The sequence below is a fragment of the Marmota marmota genome, unplaced genomic scaffold (assembly GCF_001458135.2).
Source record: "Marmota marmota marmota unplaced genomic scaffold, marMar, whole genome shotgun sequence".
Lineage (NCBI taxonomy): Eukaryota > Metazoa > Chordata > Mammalia > Rodentia > Sciuridae > Marmota > Marmota marmota.
The window spans coordinates 36,376,524-36,397,054 of NW_026000229.1; the positions used below are offsets into that span (position 1 = coordinate 36,376,524).

Sequence of the window (20,531 nt, forward strand, 5' to 3'; positions counted from 1 at the left end):
ATATTACTTTGAAGCCAAGAGCCAATAATTCCAGCTAGAAAAGATCCCTCTGAATCTATTTGAGCAAGGAAAATGGTAAAGGGCTAGTTGAAGCTGACTTAAAATTTTCAAACTTCAAACTTTCAAGCTTCTAACTTTTCTCTGGATCCTTCATATCCTAATAATACTACTCCTTATTTAATTATTGATGGCATCTTTTTTTTAAAGTTGATAGCATGTTGTTCTTTAATGTATAATACTCACAGTACAGGATATTGCATCTAACATTGTTATAAATAAAAGGGAGATCAGATCAGTCATCAAGGGCTCCAGAGTGAAAAGCATCTTCATAATCTCCATGTTTATCATCTTTACTTTCTGGGTGTAATTTAATAAGGTCATCAATCCAAAGAACGGTAATTGCAGCTTCTGTTGCAAATTTCAAGCTCTTCACCTTAACTATGGTTGGGTCAAACATTCCAGCTTGCTTGTTGTCTTGAGGTTTACCATTGATCAAATCAAGACCAATCCATTTTAGATTTTTATGTTGTGGATTAACTTGAGCCTCATTATGAAAAACTCTTAACTTTGCAACCAGATCTGTGTAGTCTTGGGTAGCATTAACTGCCAGTGTATTAGGAATAACAAGAAGAGATCTTGCAAACTCTTCAATAGCAAGCTGTTCCCAAGAGCCCATGCTGGTCGCATAGTTTTCAAGGTATATGGAAAGGGCTGCTTCTACAGCGCTCCTACTAGAACCACAGATTTCAACTCCAAAACTCCTGTTTTATAAATTTATTTATAAAATGTATTTAATATATTTTTGTAGTGGTTGTAATCTTTTAAGATCTTTTGTGAGGACTAGCTGGCAAACTAGGGTTTTACTTTTTTTTTGTTTTTAAAGAAAACATTTACTCTCTTGATCTTTAGATTCATCATATACAGAGAACATATTCTCTTCAGGCAACATATTCAAAACTGCCATGTTTATAGTTCAGGTATTCAGAAAGTATTTAACTAGAGTGTACATGATTATTATAATAGAAGAGGATCTTTACATCTTGATAGTGGCCTCAAGATATAAAGATTCTGGGGCTGGGGTTGTAGCTCAGCAGTACAGCACGTGTGAGGCCCTGGGTTTGATTCTCAGCAACACATACAAATGAAATAAATAAACAAAGGTATTGTATCCATCTACAACTAAGAAAAAAATTTTTAAAAGATGTGAAGATTCTTATTATATATNTATATATATATATATATATATATATATTATTGTGATGCTGGAGATTGAACTCAGGGCCTTGCACATGCTAGTCAGGTCTGCTACCACTGAGCTACATTCCCAGTCTGGATTTCATATTTTAAATGCTGAAAGAAAGGTTTCTAGGGCCTTATGTTGCAGCAGGCTGGCTGTAACACCTCTGATTTCAGTGCCTTCTTCTCCTAGTATCCTCTGAAGGGCACTCTCTGATGAAGCTGGTCCCCTCCATGCCATTCAGAGCTTCCAGGAGTGGGCCTTTGTGGTCTATTGCATCTATGTTGCTCCTCTGTGCTGTAGTGGGCCTCTGAGAGATGCCCAACTTTTCCCATGCTTAGTGGGAGCCTCTACCTGCCTTGGAGGGCTATGGGGCTCAGCTTTTTGTGAGGACTAGCTGGCAGTAGGATATGGGAGGAGACAGGGGGGTTGTGTCAGCAAACCAGGCCTGTTTTACCTGCTCTGTCACAGTAAGCTCATCACTGAAACAACACATTTTTCAGAAAAGAGTTTATGCCCAGGATGCCAAACACAAGGAGATAGGAGTCTACCTCTCAGAAAGACAGGGTTGAATAAATAAGCAGGGTGGTCTGAGGCCTGGGGAAAGGTGATTGGAGGTAAGGGAGTGAAATAGCTGGTGGTCCATGCATGTGTAATCAAACTTGATTGCTCTTCATAGGACACATGTTCAGAAAATAAACATGTTAGAGTTTGGGCCCTCCAAGGTCAAAGGTCACCACCGGACACTTGGGCAGGCCCAGATAAAAGATTGTTGATTTCAACTGGCTTACAATAGACAAAAGTGGTTTCAAATTCTGAAAAAAACAACTTAGTCAACTGTTACCATCATAACCCACATGTCAGAGGTACTGTCTATAGCAGAACTAATGGGAGTATGCCGCTTAGCCATAAGACCTCAAAAACTGGAGTGACAGAAAGCAACTGAAGCTAGAAGTTTCACTCAGGTTTCCCCCTTGGTTTCGGTTGTAGGAGCTGAGAGATGAAGAGAGTATTGGACAGATGATGGTGAGAGGTCTGGGGAGGGGGAAGGAAGGGAAATGGGGAGAGGTTAAAGACAGCTCAAAAGGCAGAATGCAGCTGCCAGATGACCTCTGGAGTAGCATCTTACAACAGTACAAATGATGGTACTCTACCTTTAAACAGCTCAGAATACTGCAAAATGGTGTTAGTGATAATCAGTAAAACACCAATGCATCTTCCAAGTCTAAAAGAATGCTTCCTCTGTGAATTTTTTTCTGGATATCTCATTTAGATTCTCTTATCTTTCCCCCCCATCCTTCCTCCCTCTGTCTTCTTTTTAATAACTTGTGGTAATTGTGTAAGGAGATTCTAATAGGCTCAGAAAATGAAAATTTGCTACCTCACCCAAACAAATTTCAGTTTTGGCTTTGGGTAAACTCAGCTTCTTTTAGGAAATACTTATTTCAGAGTTCTTCCCACCCACATCCTAGTAGCCAAGATGGCAGCTAAGCATAGGGCAGAGCCCCAGTGGCCTTGGATGTGTCAAGGAAAAAACTCCAGAGGAGCAGCATTGGTTCAGGGCACTTAAAATGGAGTCAAGAGGCCATTGTTAATCAGATCTCAGACAGGTCCACAGATGAGCCTTTGCACTGAGCTGCGGACATTCCCTACCCTGTCCTTTCCTGTGAGCTGACTTTTGGAATGAGCCAAACCAGCAGTTTCCTGAAACACTGTTAACCTCTACTGACCTTAGGTTCAACAGACAGAGACTGAGACTATACCCAACTCCTTTCTTATAAAACAGCTTAACTTTTGCCAATACTAATCGTAATTCCTGACTAATAAGTGATGTGATTTCCAACTCCCTTGTGGTCAAAAGCTATAAATTCATTTTGTAAAACCTTAGAGTACTTTTTGTTTGTTTGTTTTTCTTCTTGTGTTTTGTGGTACTGTGGATTGAACCTAGGGATAATTTACCACTGAGCCACATCCCTGGCCCTTTCAATTTTTTTTTTTTTTAATTTTAAGACAGAATTGCTAAATTACCCAGGCTGGGCTAGAACTTGCAAACCTCCTGCCTCAGTCTCCTGAGTCCCTGGAATTATAGGTGTGTAGTGTGTACCACAGTGCCCAGCTTAGAGGGTTTTTTTGGAATTGGGGATTGAACCCAGGGGCACTTAACCACTGAGCCACATCCCCCAGCCCTTTTTAAATATTTTATTTAGCAACAGGTTCTCCCTGAGTTGCATAGGGCCTTACTAAGTTGCTGAAGCTGGCTTTGAACTCGTGGTCCTCCTGCCTCAGCCTCTGGAGCTGCTGAGATTTTGCTACTGCACCATGCTTGGAGCACATTTTTTGTTTGTTTTTTGCTCTAGTTCTTACTGGAGTAAGTGAACTTGCTCCCTTCCTATACCAAGAAGGCAGGACCCAATGCCTGACCAGTGCTAAAGAGACTTCCCTCTTTCTGGGCACTACAAGCAAGTTTTTTTTTTTTTTAACTCTTTTATTTGTTTTAATTAGTTATACATGACAGTAGAATGCACATGGAGCACATTTTTAAGATTGTCTGTTTTTCCAGATTGAAATTCTAATTAGCCCTAAGTAAATGTCATTTTTGTTGTTCTGAATTATTTTGATTTTATTTTCAGTCAACAAGTGATTGAGTGGGATTGTAGTCAACATCTACTTGGATTCTTTTGGGGTTTTCTTGGCCTGACCTTTGGGCTCCTGTTTATACCAAAGCTGAAGCCACAGCTGGTGGGATCATTGTTCAACACCCATGCTGTCCAGGTCAGGGCAGGACCCTGACTCAGGCTGACCACCTCATCCCTCTCCATGGCAGCCCCAGGCAGAACCCAGTGTCTCAGCTCAGCTATTTCTACACTCCCAGAAGGAATTTAGACTCTGTTCCTTCCATACCCCAAGGGGGTCTAGGAAGATTAGGGAGCCAGACCACTGCCCCTGCCCCTACCTAAGCCCCTCCTCAAGCATTTCTTAACAATTGCTGGAAACACTGACACTTGGAACATGGTGCTTCTCTCCCTGAGGACATGACTTTTCCCAGGATGTATGCGTGAAGAGAGGGCCAAGCCTACCTTTTTGGGATTTTACCCAAATTATTAATTTATGCATAATACCCCTTCAGGGTTTGGGGTCAGGGCAGAAAGCTAAAACACTTGGATCTTTGACCAGTTGCCTTCTTCCTGCTCTTGTCTGGCAGTGTGGGGGCTTTATTTTGGGTGGGCATCTTCCCTAAGGACTCTCTCTTCACAGGGCTCACAATTCAAAGCATTTCTTATAATAAGTAAAAGGAACATTTTGGAATTTAGAAAACCCTTTCTTTTCCTCACAACATTCAACCTTCAAGTTGATAGACCCAACCTGATCTTTTCTTAAAATTGGGAGCAATCTCGCCACAAAGCCATGAAAAGATAATTTTGGCTTTACTATAAATTACTGCAAATTCTGAACCTGCTTGGAATGCCTGCCTTTGGGCTCCTGTTTATACCAAACTCACCCATGCCTGACCAGGGAGCAGCCCTCTCTGAAACTTTAGTGACACCTCATAAATACTGGCCTTCCCTGGCCAGACAACGACCCTCTCTGAGGCTCTAATGGTCCTCATAAATTCTGATGTTGGGGCCAGCAAAAAATGTAAACTACCATTAGTGTGATGCTCGTCAGAGTTCTGTTATCTGTAACCCCCCTTTGTGTAACTTTCTGGGCTATAAAGCTGGGCTGCAGGAAAGCTGCTGCTGCTGTCTTGTTCCCGCCATTTTGGGAGGGAGAGGCAGCCCGGCCGGTTGAAATAATAAGCTTGCTTTAATTTGATTTTAACTGGAGTCAGTGGTCTTTTCTTGCATCCTGGTCTAACAAAGTCTGCTTCTGGAGAGCTGGCTCTGAGACTTGACGCAGAAGGAAAGCACCTTTCTCTCATCTTCAGGTCTAACAATGGGTGCCACTGGCCAAAGAGGGAAGATGTGCATAGGAGAAAGGGCCAGAACATTGGAAGCATGTTTCTGTATGTGTTTGAAATCCTGTTACAGGAGAAAAGATAGCAAACACAGCTATTGAGGAGGAGTGTGACAAAGAAGGGAAGGCTGGCCTCCTCCATCCCCCCTCCTCTGTACTCTCATTGCCACCCTGTGTAGTGCCCAGAAAGAGGGAAGTCTCCCCAGCACTGGTCAGGCCTTGGGTCCTGCCTTCTTGGTATAGGAAGGGAGCAAGCTGGCTGGGGCTAAGTCTTGCAGGTGGCACAGGTGTTATCCCTACCTAAACTCCTAATCTTAAGCTGGTTATTGCCTTTGGGGGCTGTTGGTGTTGGGTGTTTACAGAAAAGCAATTACATTTTAAATGACTCAGTGCTGGATGGGGAAAGGAGGGCAAATTTTCATGTGAACTCTGGGCAACAAAGCAGTTAGTTTGAAACTCTAGAAAGGGGTGGGTAGGCTGAAGTGGGGTTTCTCTTGCCAAATCCATGGTTGGGGGAGTTCACCACTGGAGTTTAGGGAAAGACTTTTTCTAATGAGATTAACTACCTTCCAGAAATAAAAATCATTAGAGCATTTTATTTATACTTTAAAAGTTTAGTTTGAGTGCATGTTTTGAAAAGTATAAAAGGCTCAATATTTTTAATTAAATTAAATTTATTTATTTATTTAATTACTGGGAATTGAACCCAGAGGTGCTTTACCACTGATCTACATTCCCAGCTCTTTAAAAAAATTAAATTTTTTTTTTTTTTTAATTTTGAGACAGATTCTCGCTAAGTTGCTTAGGGCCTCACTAAATTGCTGAGGCTGGCTTTAAACTTTCAATTCTCCTGTCTTAGCCTCCCAAGTCTTTGGAATTATAGGCATGCGCCACTGTACCTGGCTCAATCTATTTTTTAAAATTATGAGCTAGAATAGGTAAGTTACAAATGCAATAAATTTGAATCACACACACAAATTTCCAATGTATGGAAGGTTTATAAAAAGAAAAATCAGAGAAGAAAAATCAACAGGGCAAAGTGGGGGGTGAGGAAAGACCCCTGAGATGGGGAAGGCCAGGTGGGGAGAGGCAAAGGAATTCTGAGGGAGGTTAGTTCAGGGACATCAAGAACTCTTTGAGACATGCTCTAGCTTCATAACTTAACCTGAAGCTCACATACCTGCCACACTGCCTCCAAACAAAGGTAATTAACTGAGTAATGTTTGTTTACAGCTCTTCCATGTCTCTTTTCCTTGAAATTCCAGAAGTTTGTTCTGGAGGAGATTTTTGTTCCGGCACTCCTGCTGTGTACCACTGCATGTTCTAAAGCACCGAGAAGCTCTACTGGCTGAGAAACCTGGGGTGGAAGGTGAATTATGGGTGGAAGCTTCTTGAAGTGGGGATCAGGCCTGTTTTAACCTCCTAGCTCTCTTTCTGGGACATGATAGATAATGAATAAATATTTGTCAAGTGAATGGGTGGCTTGATGATTGGGTGGTATCCTGTCCCTTGCTGAGAGAGAGGATCATTTCCAACAGCCCTAGAATGAGGGGAGGAGCCATGTGATCTTTCCTGTAAGGTCTTGGTCAGTCCTGGACAGGAAATGGTCCTTTCTCACTTGTCAACAGAGTGAATAACCATGTCCTCATGAGGCAAGCACACAGATCTGCTTGTGCCTTGATCTTGACATGAAAAATTAAGGCTGAACCCCGAAGTGCATGTCATTCTGGCCTCACATCATATATCTTGTTACCTGTTCCACTTTCTGATTCAGGACTTTTGCCTGGAATGGAGACTCAGCAGGGCATGTTGCTCTGTCCCTGCCATCTGCGTACTTTCCTACTGCCAGCCAGTGCTATTTTGGGAGAAAAGTACAGGGAGGGGAGTGACTGAGCCTTTCTTTCCTAGAGTTTAAGTGGGAAGGGGCTGACATCCAAACGAAAGGCTCAGAATTAGATTTCCTCCTTTAGGTGAGACTTGATCCAAGGACTGTCTGGTGCTCCCTCTTGCCTGTTCTGCTTCTAGAGAGAGTTCATATTGCAGGTGAGGTAAGAACACTGCCTCTGAGATAGATTTTCAGGTGACATGGGGGCAGTTCTTCAACCAATTCCTGCTTCAGTTTTCTCATTTGCAAAATGAGAATAATACAGGTAACAGCTTCCTAGAGCTTGGAGGATAAATAAAGATGTTCTATTTATAAAGTGCTTTGATTAGTGTACCACAAGGGTTATGTTCTATGGAGGTTCAAGTTTATGCAAGTTGATTCAAAATTAAGCACTTAAGTGAATATTTATTTAGAACAATAAAAGGAATCACACAAAAAATACTTTTAAAAAGCAGAAAAATCACACAAAAAGTTGAATACCATGGTATTTGTATTAATCAACTTCCAGGTATACTCTAAATCTCTCCCTTCATTGTGTGGTTGCATGGCATAATCTTTGACTATCTCTCTCTCTCTTTTTTTTTTTTTTTTTGGTACCAGGGATTGAACACAGAGTGCTTTACCACTGAGCCATATCCCCAGCCCTTTTTTATTTTTAGAGAGGGTCTCACTAAAATAAGTTGCTTAGGTTGGCTTTGAACCTGTGACCCTCTTGCCTCAGCTTCCTGAGTTGCTGGGATTATGGCCTAACTACCTCTTTTTTTTCAACACCAATTTTTAAATATTTTCTTGAGTGCAAATAGATGGCAATCTTTAGTTTGTTTGAAATTTTTAAACAATTATGGATAGTTAATAAAAGTTATTGAGAACTTCTTTTCATTTCATAAATCTTCATTGATGATATATGCAATTTAAAAATCATTAGCAAATTTGGGAAAACTTCTGATTTACTTATTATGGCTATGTAACAAATCACCTCAAACCTAAATGGCCTAAAACAGTAATCACTCTAATAGGCTCACAGATTCTGTGGGTCACAAATTCAAAATGGGCACAGGTTAGAAGTGAACATTGCTGGGGCTGGAATCATCGTTCGTCTGTGTCTGAAACTTCTAGGACAGCTGACTCCAGAGCTGACTCTATGGCCTGGCTTCCTCACCCTGTCTGTCTTAAGTAACCAGGGTCCCTTTCATGTCATGGATCCACTTCATGCTTTGAATATAAACCTTGCTGCTTGACCACTGGCAGCTTATTTTAAATATGAAATGTTTTCTTTTTTTTCCTCTTTTCTCTCTTCCCCTCCCCAGTTGTGGGGGAAACAAATTTTCTTCCTGTCCTAAAACAAGTTATCTCCCCTTCTACTCACTGTCCACAAGAATAGAGAAACTCCGGACCTGGAAACTGGAACAACAGTTCTTTCAAGGACATAAGTTAAATATTAACTGGATTCACTATAATGATACTTGGAAAACAGTTCTGGTATCCCCCTTTTTAAGGCCCTCTGTTCCTCCTGACAGTTGGAACAACAGCCTCAGTGACATGAGTCTTTGTTTTTTTCCTTTTTTAGCAAAGCAATAAAACTTTATGTCTCTTTTTTCTCAAAACTTTGTCCTTGTTGTTGGATTGGCACTGGAGATTAGAACCAAGCTTTTAATTTCACTATAGAAATTTTAGAGTTGGAGGCTCAGAGCTCCAAGTGGGAGTGCTCTAGGTACAGGGGAGAAAGCTGCATCTCCTTATGACCTGACTTCAGGATATAACAGTATCACTTTCCTCTCATCCTGTAAGTTATGAGACAATCACAAGTCCACCAGATTCAAGAAAATTGGCTTCTATCTCTTGATGGGGGAGTGGTTCTACAAGGTTCTAGATGAGCATGAAAAGTCATTGCTGCAAATGTATTTTTTAAAAAACTGCCATAACCTCTACTAAGTTTCTCTCATCCATGAACTACTGTAGTATTGTTATTGGAGTCCTAAGCCAGAGGACTGACTCTGGAGATCCAACAAATCAGTAATGGCCACTTGCCTCAAAAACCAAACAGAAAAGGTGATGGTGAAAAGCATGAAAGGAACAGTCATCAGTGTAGCTACAGTGAGAAGACAAGGGAAACCATGTCCTTAGCCCAGTCTTTGAGGGGCTGATAAGTTTCAGTTTTTCTTTTTGGCACTGGGAATTGAACCCAGGGGTGCTCTATCACTGAGTTACATCCTTACCCTTTGTTTTTATTTTGAGACAAGGTCTCTCTAAGTTGCTCAGGCTGTCCCTGCATTTGCAATCCTTCTGCCTCAGCCTCCCAAATATCTGGAATTACAGATGTGTGCCACTGCACAGAACTTTTGAGGTTTTATATAATGGCGAATGAGGGCAAGGGCTAGGGGTTTGTATAGCTGGAGGCTTTGCACAGCTGTCAAAGCAGGTGATCTTGATCAGGTGAGGCCTGGTCCATTATTATCCCTGAATTGGTCAGGTGTGGTCTTGACAGTGATAAGAGTTGTTGCCTGGAGGATGGCTTTGATTTATCACAAGATCTTTATCTATCAGAGCTTGTTCCTAGAATCCAAGAGATGCCAAGTCTTTAAGTCACCCATTGAACATTTGCATGCAAAAGTGAAGAGTCTTATTACAGTGTGTTAGCTACTTGTGGCACAGGAATTATGATAAGTTCTATTTCTTAAAATTCTCATCAAATAAAGGGAAAGAGTGCAATCGAGGTATGATTGAAAATACCCCTTTCAGTAGAGAATTTCTCTGTGTGTTTTTGTTTGTTTGGGGGAACTAAAAATTGAACCCAGGGCCTTGGGTGTGTTAGATAAGCACTCTACTACTGAACTACACCCCTAGGACTCCAATAACAATACTACAGTAGTTCATGGATGAGAGAAACTTAATAGAGGTTATGGCAGTTTTTTTAAAAAATACAGTTGCAGCAATGACTTTTCATGCTCATCTAGAACCTTGTAGAACCACTCCCCCATCAAGAGGTAGAAGCCAATTTTCTTGAATCTGGTGGGCTTATGATTGTCTCATAACTTACAGGATGAGAGGAAAGAGTTTTTTGAGAACTTCTGTTTTGATCAGGTGTCAATAAAAGCTAAGTCTTCCAATCATAATTTTTTTGTACCGGGTATTGAATTCAGGGGCACTCATCCAGTGAGCCACATCTCCAGTATTTTATTTAGAGATAGGTTTCACTGAGTTGCTTAGCACCTTGATTTTGCTGAGGCTGGCTTTGAACTCATGATCCTACTGTCTCAATCTCCCGAGCCACTGGGATTACAGGCCTGCACCACCACGCCCAGCTCCAATCATAATTTTATGTCTGATTGAATCAATTACCCACAGACTGGTTTCTGCCTCTATATATTTCAGACTTTGTTTCTCTTTCTCTACACAATTCTTCTGGCACCAAAATACATGTCTCACTAAAGCAGAATGGACTAGGGACCCTGGTCCCAGGCCCCACCTCACCTCAGTCAGCAGAGCTGATATGAGTTTAAGGACCTCCTTTCATCCTGCCCCATTGCTGTTTTCAGAGGAGCTAACTTCCCCTAAGTGTAAACAAGATCCTGTTTTCCAAAAGATTATTTCTCCATCCAAGGATGTGCAGAGATCTCCAGAGTAACCTAAGGAGGGAAAAACCACTTGTTTAAGACCCCATCCATATTACTTGTTTCTCATGCCCCTGATTTAAAACCTGGGAAGGAGCATTTGGTGCACACATAATAACTGCCCCAAATCAGTTAAAGACAAGAAAAAGGGCAAGGCACAGGAATCTGCCAATCACTCCCCATTGAGTATAAATCACTCCTAGCATGAAGCCTTCCAAAAATGAACAAAGAACTCAGAAGTGCATATAAGCCCAGACTCCATCTGAGTTCACAGGCTGACATCTTTGTAGTGAAAGTTCCCGCAGCACCTTTGCAGTGTATCTCCTCCCAATAAACTCTTAACTGTGCTTCTCGTGGTCTTGGTGAATTCTTCTCACCACCCATGCACTGGAAATCACCCAGGTCCCACAGCATTTTGGTGTCCCATTAAGGGAACTTTCAGTCTCTGGTCTTTCTCTCTTTCTCTTGCTCTTCTTCCTCCCTCTACTTTTTTTTTTTAATAGAAAAGTAAAAACATGTTTCAAAATCTACAATAAACCTGTATCCAAAGGAGTCATAACAATGAGGTGCTGGACTTTAGTTCTGTGGTACAGCTTTGCAATGGACTCACTGGCCTATAGGTACGGCTCACTTCCTGCCTCCTGAAGGATGAATATGCTACACAGAGCTATGATGGTTTCTACTGAGTGGTAAAATTCACAGAAATTCCACATTACTCATGTCAGAATCATTCCTTGTGCAAAGTTTGATGTAGATGAAGATAAAGTGGTTTCTTGGTCAATAACTGCAATTTCTTTCTTTTAAAGTCAGTGGGTTTCTTGTATAGTTCTATTACAATTGGCCCAGGTTTAATCTCATCCATCTCCATGAAAGCAAAACACTTGGTGCTGGTAAACCTTTTTTTAGGCTTGTAGTGTTTGAATTCAAAGAAGATAGCTGCACCTTTGGTTAATTTTTCAATATGCTTCTGGAGCTCAATGTCCACATTAAAATGAACATATGTATCTTCTTTTCTTGAAGCCACAGGAGTATCTTGCACAGGAGTTAAATCTATGCCATTCAGATCCTTTACACTAACTGTAATATAGGGATCGATGCACTGTCCAGCGTCTTTCAGACCAATTTTCTCAATCCTGATAGTGAGTAATGTCATTCCCGGTTCTGATGGCAACCTTGGTAATAAAGTACCAGGCACTCTAGCAGGAAAAGAATCAGGAGACCCTGCTCCAGCACCACCTTCTTCTTCATCTTCTTCAAATTCCAAATGCTCTTCCTCACCAGGGGCTAAAATTCTCCTTAATGGGACAGGCTGAACATCAAATGGAAATTCTTTATTATATGTGAGAATATTCTTTAGGATTGGTTCTAGCTTCTTCAGGTCCTCCAGTTTAAATTCTTCCTGGGACTGTGTGGACTGTAAAGCTGCGCTTCGCAATTCCAAGCATGTTGCAGTTTTGCCTATGGTTTTCTTTTGCTCTTCTGTGAATTCAGAATTGTTGTGTTGAGCTTGGGCCTCTTTTTGTAGATGTCTTGCTAATATCTGATACTCGTCTATCACCTCCACCAGCTGGCCCCAAGAGTCGAAGTCGGCGCCTCTCCTAAAACTGGCGCCCCAGCGCTGCAGCAGACTCCGGGTCACCTCCGACATGGCCGGTCCCCACCCCGTCCCCTCCCGCCCCTACCCAGCAAGGCCGGGCTCTAGGGCGCCATCCTCCCCGGGCCTGGCCCCAACATTAACAGAGCCAGGAGGAACCGCTAAGGCCACCACCGCCACCCGCAGAGGAGCCGCCCAAGCCCATTTCCTCCCTCTACCTTTTTATTTTTTGGGTTTCAGGTCCCAGAAGACCTCCCCCATTCCCTGCCCTATTTTTCTCAGGTACAAAGACCAAATGAGAGCACTGAAAATCCAGGATCCCTGACACCATCTTTGAACTCCAGGTCCAACCAGCCTGTGAGGGATTCTTGCTCCATTGGGCAAGTACATTGTGACTACTGGCTGATGGGTTCAAGGGTGAGGTTTTTCCCTCTACAAGACACTGAAGGTAATAGATATCTCCTTCCTTGTTTGATCCCTCTGAACGTGGGGACATTCTAGAGACATAGGTACATCAGAATGTTCTCTCTTGATGAGAAATTATTCAGTCTATCCTAGAATTCTAAAAGTGGTTCAAAATTTTGGGTGGTCAGTTGGTACCAGCTGACTCTCCTCTAGGATGTATTCTTAAACATTGGTTTGATCTCCAGAATTTCAAACAAAAACACTTAGTCTTCCTGTTAATACCTGTCAGGCCACAATATCAACTTGCTGATCAAGAAAGATGGCTCATAAATTGTATCCTTAATTATAATACTATCTTCCAAATAGATCTTTTCTCAAATCTCATGGGAACTCTTATTAATTTCTAAGGTAAAATTTTACCTTCTATTTCTTTGGGTCAGTTTGCCCTATTTAATGCCCTTTGCCTCTCATTCTTAAAATGGTAGCTTTCCTTGCTCCTTAACTGCCTATCTGATATCTGTCCCTCTGAGGCTTGTATCTGGCATGTAAGCTGTGTAAGCAACTGCCCCCAAACCGTTAAAGACTAGAAAAAGAGGGGCTGGGGTTGTGGCTCTGTGGTAGAGTGTTTGCCTAGCACATGTGAAACACTGGGTTTGATCCTCAAAATAAATAAGTAAAATTAAAAAAAAAAAAGACCAGAAAAAGTATCACTTGTAAATCAAAGACACTGTGGGACATAATGGCTATTTTCTCTTTTCTTTGGACTCTGGGATTCAGCTCTAAGTTCCTCCCTAAATGCTCACAGGGAAGGAAAATGGAAAGATCTGATATATACAGGTTTTCTTTTTCTTGAGAATCCTTTCCTGAGGTCCACCCTCTCCCTGGACCTCATGGGCTCCCACATTCTTTAAAATATCTGGACTGACTCTAATCTCATCCAAAAGTTCACTCTGGTCTGATATAGATATTCCATGTGCTTCTTTACTAGAATAATTATGGCTGTGTCTTTTTTTTTTTTTTTAACCTCTGTCTTTTTTGAGCTCATGAGTTTTCTGATAAGTTTACCTTTGTTCCCATGCACCTAAATTACTGTATTTTTGTTCTGGTTTGTTTTGTTTTGTCTAACTGAAGAGTTGTGTTTTTTTGTTTGTTTGTTTGTTTTTGTTTTTTTGGGTTTTTTTTTTTTTGTGTGTGTGTGTGTATGTCCTTTGTTTTTATTGCCTGCTGTCTTTATTTAGAGACCAATTATTAAAGGGTTAATTCTCTATATACTGGAATTTGAAAGCAGTCATCTCTTCTAGAAGGTCCTAAAAAAGAAAATAAGCAGTGGTGATGGTTGAGATAGATCTACCTCATGAATGGACAATTGGCCACCTGAAACATTGATTCAGTGTCCAGACATGATAGATAGACTCTTTCCCAGCCATCCCTAACTCTACAGGCTTCCTCTGGATCTGCGTCCTCTGTTCTGTAATCTTTTGCTCACTGTCCCACAAAGGACCTCTGAGACAGGCTCTGTTTTTAACTCCTTAAAGGTTAAATCTGATAGTCTGTGTAATAAGCATCTGTAGCTATTTTGTCTCCCATTTGGGGGATCTAATAGTTGGTGAAAAGTTATAAAATCTTTGTTTCCTGTCTGTTTTTATGTGTATGTGTGCACACCTGTGATTTGTATGTTGTGTCTATATACATGCTTGTGTCTATATATAATGTATATGGCAAAAAATGGCTTATAGATAAATGAGCACTTATAAATACTTATAAATAAATTTTAAAAAGAAATGGATCTAAATGTCTTTTATTTCATGTGACTCAAACTGTTTTTTTTTAAAAAAGAGTGAAGATGTCTTTAAAATTATTAACCCACATGTTTTTCTAGGTGGTCAATCAATCAAGAGAGCACTGCACCTTGAGCTTCTCTCTCTCTTGCTCTGCCCACTTCACTCTACCTATCAGAATGCTGCCTCCACCTTCACCTTCAATAAATCTGCAGTTTGCCTGTTTAAAAACAAAAACAAAAACAGGGAGAGAGAGGGAGAGAGAGAGAGAGAGAGAGAGAGAACGCACTGGTTTCTATGAAATGTTTAAAGTGTAATATACATTGCTTTTAGGATTTTTCTTCAGCAGGAAAATGATGACTTAAAACATTAATTAGGTTTGTCTAATATCTTGGTTTTCATAGCTAACCTAAAGTTGACAGTTAAAATGGTAAATCAGATTTAACATAAATGGGATTAATCTTCATAAATGTTTATTAGAAGACATATCTGATTAATTTGCAGTTAAAATACTAAATATCAACTGCTAAGTAAATTCAAGTATTCTTGACTTCTTAAATTCTATAACATATGTTTATAAAGTCTTTTAAATGATTGCTTTATAACTGTTTTTATTTATGTCATTTAACATTCTGTAACTGGATAAGGGTAACTTGTCACCCATAAGTAATATAAAAATTTTATGTGACTTTTTACACTGAGATGAGAATTTATATGTATTTTTGGAAAGGTAATAAGGAGAACCTGACTTGTTTAAATGTTTCCTAATCTGCTCCTGGGATGGGGACAAAGGGTATTTTCATGAATCTTCCCATTCCTTCTCCCTTGCTCTTCATATTCCTCCTACTACTATGTTTTAGTCCTTGCTTTCTTAAAACCTTCTTGTTCATTTTGTTTCTTCCTTCCTGCAGACTCCCTGCCTCTAGAGGATGACTCGACAGTGATTTACTCCCATTCCCACTGTTGACTGTACACTGCTAGACCGGTCGGGCAGCCACTTTTGGGGCTTGGGACAACCCCAAACATAGGGAAGAGACAAGGCCCCAAGTTAGGCAGGGACAACACCCAAATCCAGCAGGAAATAGATTCAGAAGATGGGGCTTCCTCCCTCATCACCCTCTCAAGAAATTTTGGGGCAATGCCTCTTAGGGGGAAATGAGGCAGGACAGATTGGGGACCCTTGTCCTAGGGCCCACTTCACCTCAATCAGCAGAGTTGATATGATCTTAAGGACCTCCTTTCATCCTGCTCCATTGCTGTTATCAGAGGAGCTAACTTTCCTAAGTGTAAAAAACAAGATCCTGTTTTCCAAAACTATCCCCAGGAGCGTATGCCAACTCCCAAGTTTGACCGAGAGTAACCTAAGGAAAGGAAACCCCTGTTTAAGACCCCATGCATGTTACATGCATCTTATGCACCTGATTTAAAACTTGGGAAGGAGCATTTGGTGATACACAATAAGCATTATGTGCAGGATCCAGGAATCTGTCAATCACCCTTATTTAGCATAAATCACTCCTAGCAAAAAAACTTGCCAAAGGTGAACAAAGAACTCAGAAGTGGATAAAAGCCCAGATATCCTCTGAATCTGTGGGCAGACACCTTTGTCTTATCTATGCTGCATCTTTGCATCACATGTCCCTCCAATAAACTTAATTACTTTGCTTTGTCTTGGTGAATTCTTCTCATTGCCTATGCACCAGCCATTACCCAGGTCCCAAGACACACTATACAATCTCTGGCCTCATCCCTTTGCTAGCTGAGTTGGTACAGTGGGTGATAGAATATTTCTGGAAACTATTCTCAAAACTTACATCTAGCAATGACTTTACTGTACATGAAACTGACTGTAAACCACGTATATATATTCCACCAAACTCAAATTAAATGTATTTCTAGCTCTACTTTTCCTTAACCAGATCCTTAAAGTATCTACAGCCTCATCAACAGTAACAGAGATGGAGGAGGGGGATGATAGTGATCTTAACCAGTCCTGGATAAAATCATTTATTTTTGCAAATTTTATTAAAACATATAATCACAAGAGCCGATTGTTAGGTTCCTCTCAGAGCCTGGGGAGGGATGTGCATGAGGCTGACCCAGCTGAAGCATCATCAGCTTCAGAATAAACCCACCTCCACCTAGCACACAGTCAGCATTATAGAAATGTTAACTATTATTATTGGCTCCATTTTCTGACAAGTTTTCCTCCTGTGGTTGCTTCCACATTCAGAAGCTCCAGCTTTATCTCCTCCTAGGTTCTGGTTCAGCAGGAAGGACAAAGTGTCTCTTCTAGAACTTCATGTACCAGAATTTACTTTGATTGCACTAGTCTGGCTCATGAATCCCACGAACCAAACACTATGGTCATAGTAATTCCCTGAGTTCATTAACTAGCTTTGGGGCACGTGCTACATTCTTTCAGCTGGAAGTGAGTCAACACCACCCAAACCATGGAGACAGGGAGTTGGGGAAGGATTGTTTCCCTATAAGAAATCTGGGGAAATTAAAAGAGCCATGAATGTTGAATGAAAAAAATAGATGTTCATTTACTGTGAATGTAGAGTTCAAGAAGAAAGAGTGAAGAAAAGAAGTTCAGCTAGGGCAAAGACAAGACAGAATGGAAAAGGTTGCCACAACCTCTAGCTTGACACCTTGAGTCAGGTCCACTCAGATGGGCACTAGAGGCATGGCCCTCCCTTGAGGATCTCACTGGCCTAGGTGAGCAACATGTGACCTTAGCCCAGCTCAGCCATTCCTGCCTATTCTGATCTAGAATGACCACCTCCAGATCTCTTCTGCTTGTCATATGTGTTTTTTATTCCTCCCCAGTACTGTGAATCGTTGCTTACCTGAGCCACATCCCCAGCCCTTTATTTATTTATTTAAATCAGGGTCTTGCCAAGTTGCCCATGCTGACCTTGAACTTGTGATTCTCTTGCTTTTGCCTCCTGAGTCACTGTCATTTGCCTTCTTGTCCTGACCTGGTCCTTCTGGACATAGGACCTATTTGCAAACCCCTATTTATAGCCCTTGGATGGCCTCTGTGGACAGATCTTAAGGATTTAAGCCCAAGGTCAACAACTTGGGTCTCAACCAAGTCAACTCCTAAGACTTAGCTTATAATTAGTAGGAAATTGCTATCGGCAGATCCTAAATATTTCCTCTCATCCATCAGAATCCTGTGACTCTTTTGGGAGTAGCCAAGGTTGATTCATTGGGTGGTGGTTTTCAATCTTCCTGTAGTCATAAAACTCTTTTTGAGAGTCTGATAAAAGCTACAGACTACTGTCTGGTCAGGTGGCCACATGTGTCTACTGAACACTTTTTTAAAAAAAAATTTTTGTAGTTGTAGATGGACACAATACCTTTATTTTATTTTGTTTTATTTTTATGTGGTTCCCGGGATCAAACCCAGTGTCTCACACATGCTAGGCAAGCGCTCTACCCCTGAGCCACAACTCTGTCCCTACTGAACACTTTTTGTTTTCTTCTACAGTACTGGAGATTGAATCCAGGAGTGCTCTACCACTGAGCTACATCCTTAGCCCTTTTAAAAATATTTTTATTTGAGACAGCATCTCTCTAAATTGCTGAGGCTGGCACAGAACTTGCAACCCTCCTGCCTCTGCCTCCTGAATTGCTGGGATTACAGGCATGTGCCACCATGCCTGGTTCTACTGGACACTTGGAGAGAAGCCAGGACCCCCCATGGAATAAGCTATTTTTTGTGGCTTTCTCCATTTTACATTTTATGTTTTCATTCAATTTTATATCTGGTTTATGTGAATAGAAATAGTTCCCATTTTTTTTAGTTTTCACTTGTTCATAACCATTATCAATTTCCTGTTTTGACTGAGTTTGTAAGAATACATTTTAGGTTCATTTGTAATAATTAAGCATTATTTCAGTTTTGTTTGCCTTGAAAAGGAAATGATTATTGTTCAATTCTATGATGAATTGGCAATAAAATAACTGAACTTCTGTCATTTCACAAAAACATTTAGTGCAATATACATACTAAATAAACAGCTAAGAGGCGGGTGTGGTAGTGTACCCCTATAATCCCAGCGGCTTGGGAGGGGGAGGCAGGAGAATCACAGGTTCAAAGCCAGCCTCAGCAATTTAGCAAGGGTTTAAGTAACCTAGTGAGATCTTGTCTCTAGATAAAACATAAAAAGGGCTGGGGATGTGGCTTAGTGGTTTAGCACCCTTGGATTCAATCCCTGGTATCAAATAAATAAATTGCTAAGTGACTTCAGACAGTTTTCCTGTACAATATTCATAATCTGACAGTTTTCTGATTGGTCCCTTTTATTTTTCTTTATTATAAAGTCTGCTGCTGAATTCTAGTAGGAAATCCCCTAAACTCCTAGAATGTGCTGAATTGGAGGGCAGAGGATAGAGTATGGGATGAAGGGCCTGTGATCAGAGGTGTGTCCAGATCCCTCTGCCACTCTCTGGAGTCTACTCATGGGCAGGTGAAGAGGACATCCTCACACAGGGCTGACCACTGCGACTGCTCTCATTATTGTAGCTTGGACTCCTGACTTCACAGAGCTGCCAATGGGTTCTGTCCTCTTATCTGGTTTCAGGCACTCACCCCATCACCCCTGGTGGCTTGTCTGACTCAGATGGGAGGACAGTTTCCTTGGCTTTTCCCCCTGCCCCATCCTCTGCCCTTGGCCTCAGGGGAACCAATCTCCCATCACTTCTCCTGGGACTTGTCTGCCTGCCCCTGGCTGCATCTGTGCTGATGTTCCACCTATAGGTCCTGGTGCCCTGCCAGAGGTTTCTGGAGATGCTGGTTGGCCCAGCCTCTTGGGGAAGAAAAGAAGGGCTGACAGAGTGACCTAGGGTGGAGTCCCATCCTGTTTATAGGATTGTGACACTCCTGAGGTTGGCAGATTCACAGTTGGAACTATTTCACTGGGACAGTTCCTGGCACTCAGCTAAGGAGCCCGCATCTTGGCAGGGGCTAGGCCTGGAGTGGAGTTGAAAGGATTGGCATGGAGAGCCTGTCACCTGAGGGACGACCTGACCATCCTCACCAGGTAGTGGTATTTGCTGAGCCCATGGGCACCAGTCAGAATAGGGCCAGGGGCCATTGTGCATTCTGAAAGCAGGGTGGCTCTGGTTTCTGTGTAGACTGAGACAGAAGGTGCGAGTGTCTATGCTTGGGGATGTGGAGTGGTGGGTGGGTGAACAGCACCATAGAAGCAGAGACTTGGCCAGCAGAACCTCCCTTCTCTACCATGAGTGACCAGGCAGGCAGTAGCACCATTGGTCCCTTCTCTTTCTCCTCCCAAATGCATATGCTCCACATCAGAGAACAGTGGCTGCATGTTACAAGGGTGAGCTACCAGGCTCAGAGTCTACTGTCTTAGGCCAATGGACTTCCCAGAACTGGCTGGTGCCCTTGGATCACCCTGTGTGTCTTAGATTCTCAGGGAGCCCAAATCCCCATCCACTGCTGATTATTTATTGGGTCCAAGAACTGGGAGGCTGCAGGAGGCCAAAGTAGCCTAGAGACTGCTTGCTCGGCCCCTGCCATGTGCTTCCCCTCAGTCTAGATCACTCATCTTTTTCCAGGGACCAAGGCCAATAGGATTGGTTCCTCAGGTTTCCCCTTGTAACAGTGATTATAAGGCAGGCTAAGTGTGCCAAGGTCATTGTCCAAAGTCCTTTGCCTAATCCCCAGACCCTGATGGGCTGCTTCTCACTTTGGTCCTGTGACCCAGGACTGAGTTGTATCTAGACAAGTAGCTCCTGACCGGGGCTCCTGGGAAAGACTTGGTCAGGGCAGCCTGGACCCATGGAATCTTGGGTGAGATAGTGAGAGTACCCTATCACTGAACAACAATATCCATTGCTCCAGCCTGAGGTCTGGAGGATCTATCCCCAAGACATGCATCAGTGGAAACATTCTTATGGGGCCTCGGGAACAAAAGTCTTCAGGGTGGTGGAGGGCCCAGTAAGCCCCAACTCCATCACTATTTCCCATCAGGATCCCCATGTCTCAGAATAGTCAGCTATGGAAGTTTCTGAAATGCCATCCTTCCCAGAG

The 20,531-nt window shown here is 41.9% G+C and overlaps 2 protein-coding genes and 1 long non-coding RNA gene across 3 annotated transcripts in view; 1 reads left to right on the top strand and 2 right to left on the bottom strand.

The window, feature by feature from the left end:
* Nucleotides 1-228: 228 nt before the first annotated feature.
* LOC125613307 overlaps nt 229-20,531 on the bottom strand; it is a 23,527-nt gene continuing 3,224 nt past the window's right edge. Inside the window, exons 2-3 of the long non-coding RNA XR_007343832.1 lie at nt 18,922-18,924; nt 229-677 (exon numbers count right to left, since the gene is read on the bottom strand). This is a non-coding gene — a long non-coding RNA (uncharacterized LOC125613307). The remainder of the gene's footprint in view (nt 678-18,921; nt 18,925-20,531) is intronic.
* On the bottom strand, nt 11,184-12,494 carry LOC107137805 (axin interactor, dorsalization-associated protein). The gene has a single exon (XM_015480246.2). It carries the CDS (start codon nt 12,333-12,335, stop codon nt 11,415-11,417), a length of 921 nt encoding a protein of 306 aa, XP_015335732.1. The 5' UTR covers nt 12,336-12,494; the 3' UTR covers nt 11,184-11,414.
* Pla2g4d (phospholipase A2 group IVD) overlaps nt 19,456-20,531 on the top strand; it is a 25,933-nt gene continuing 24,857 nt past the window's right edge. Inside the window, exon 1 of the mRNA XM_015480113.2 lies at nt 19,456-19,518. Within this exon, the coding sequence (XP_015335599.1) occupies nt 19,474-19,518 (45 nt within the window). The 5' untranslated portion in view covers nt 19,456-19,473. The remainder of the gene's footprint in view (nt 19,519-20,531) is intronic.

Excerpts from the sequence above, each read along its gene's own strand:
- LOC107137805 (XM_015480246.2), bottom strand. The coding sequence starts at position 12,335 with ATGTCGGAGGTGACCCGGAGTCTGCTGCAGCGCTGGGGCGCCAGTTTT.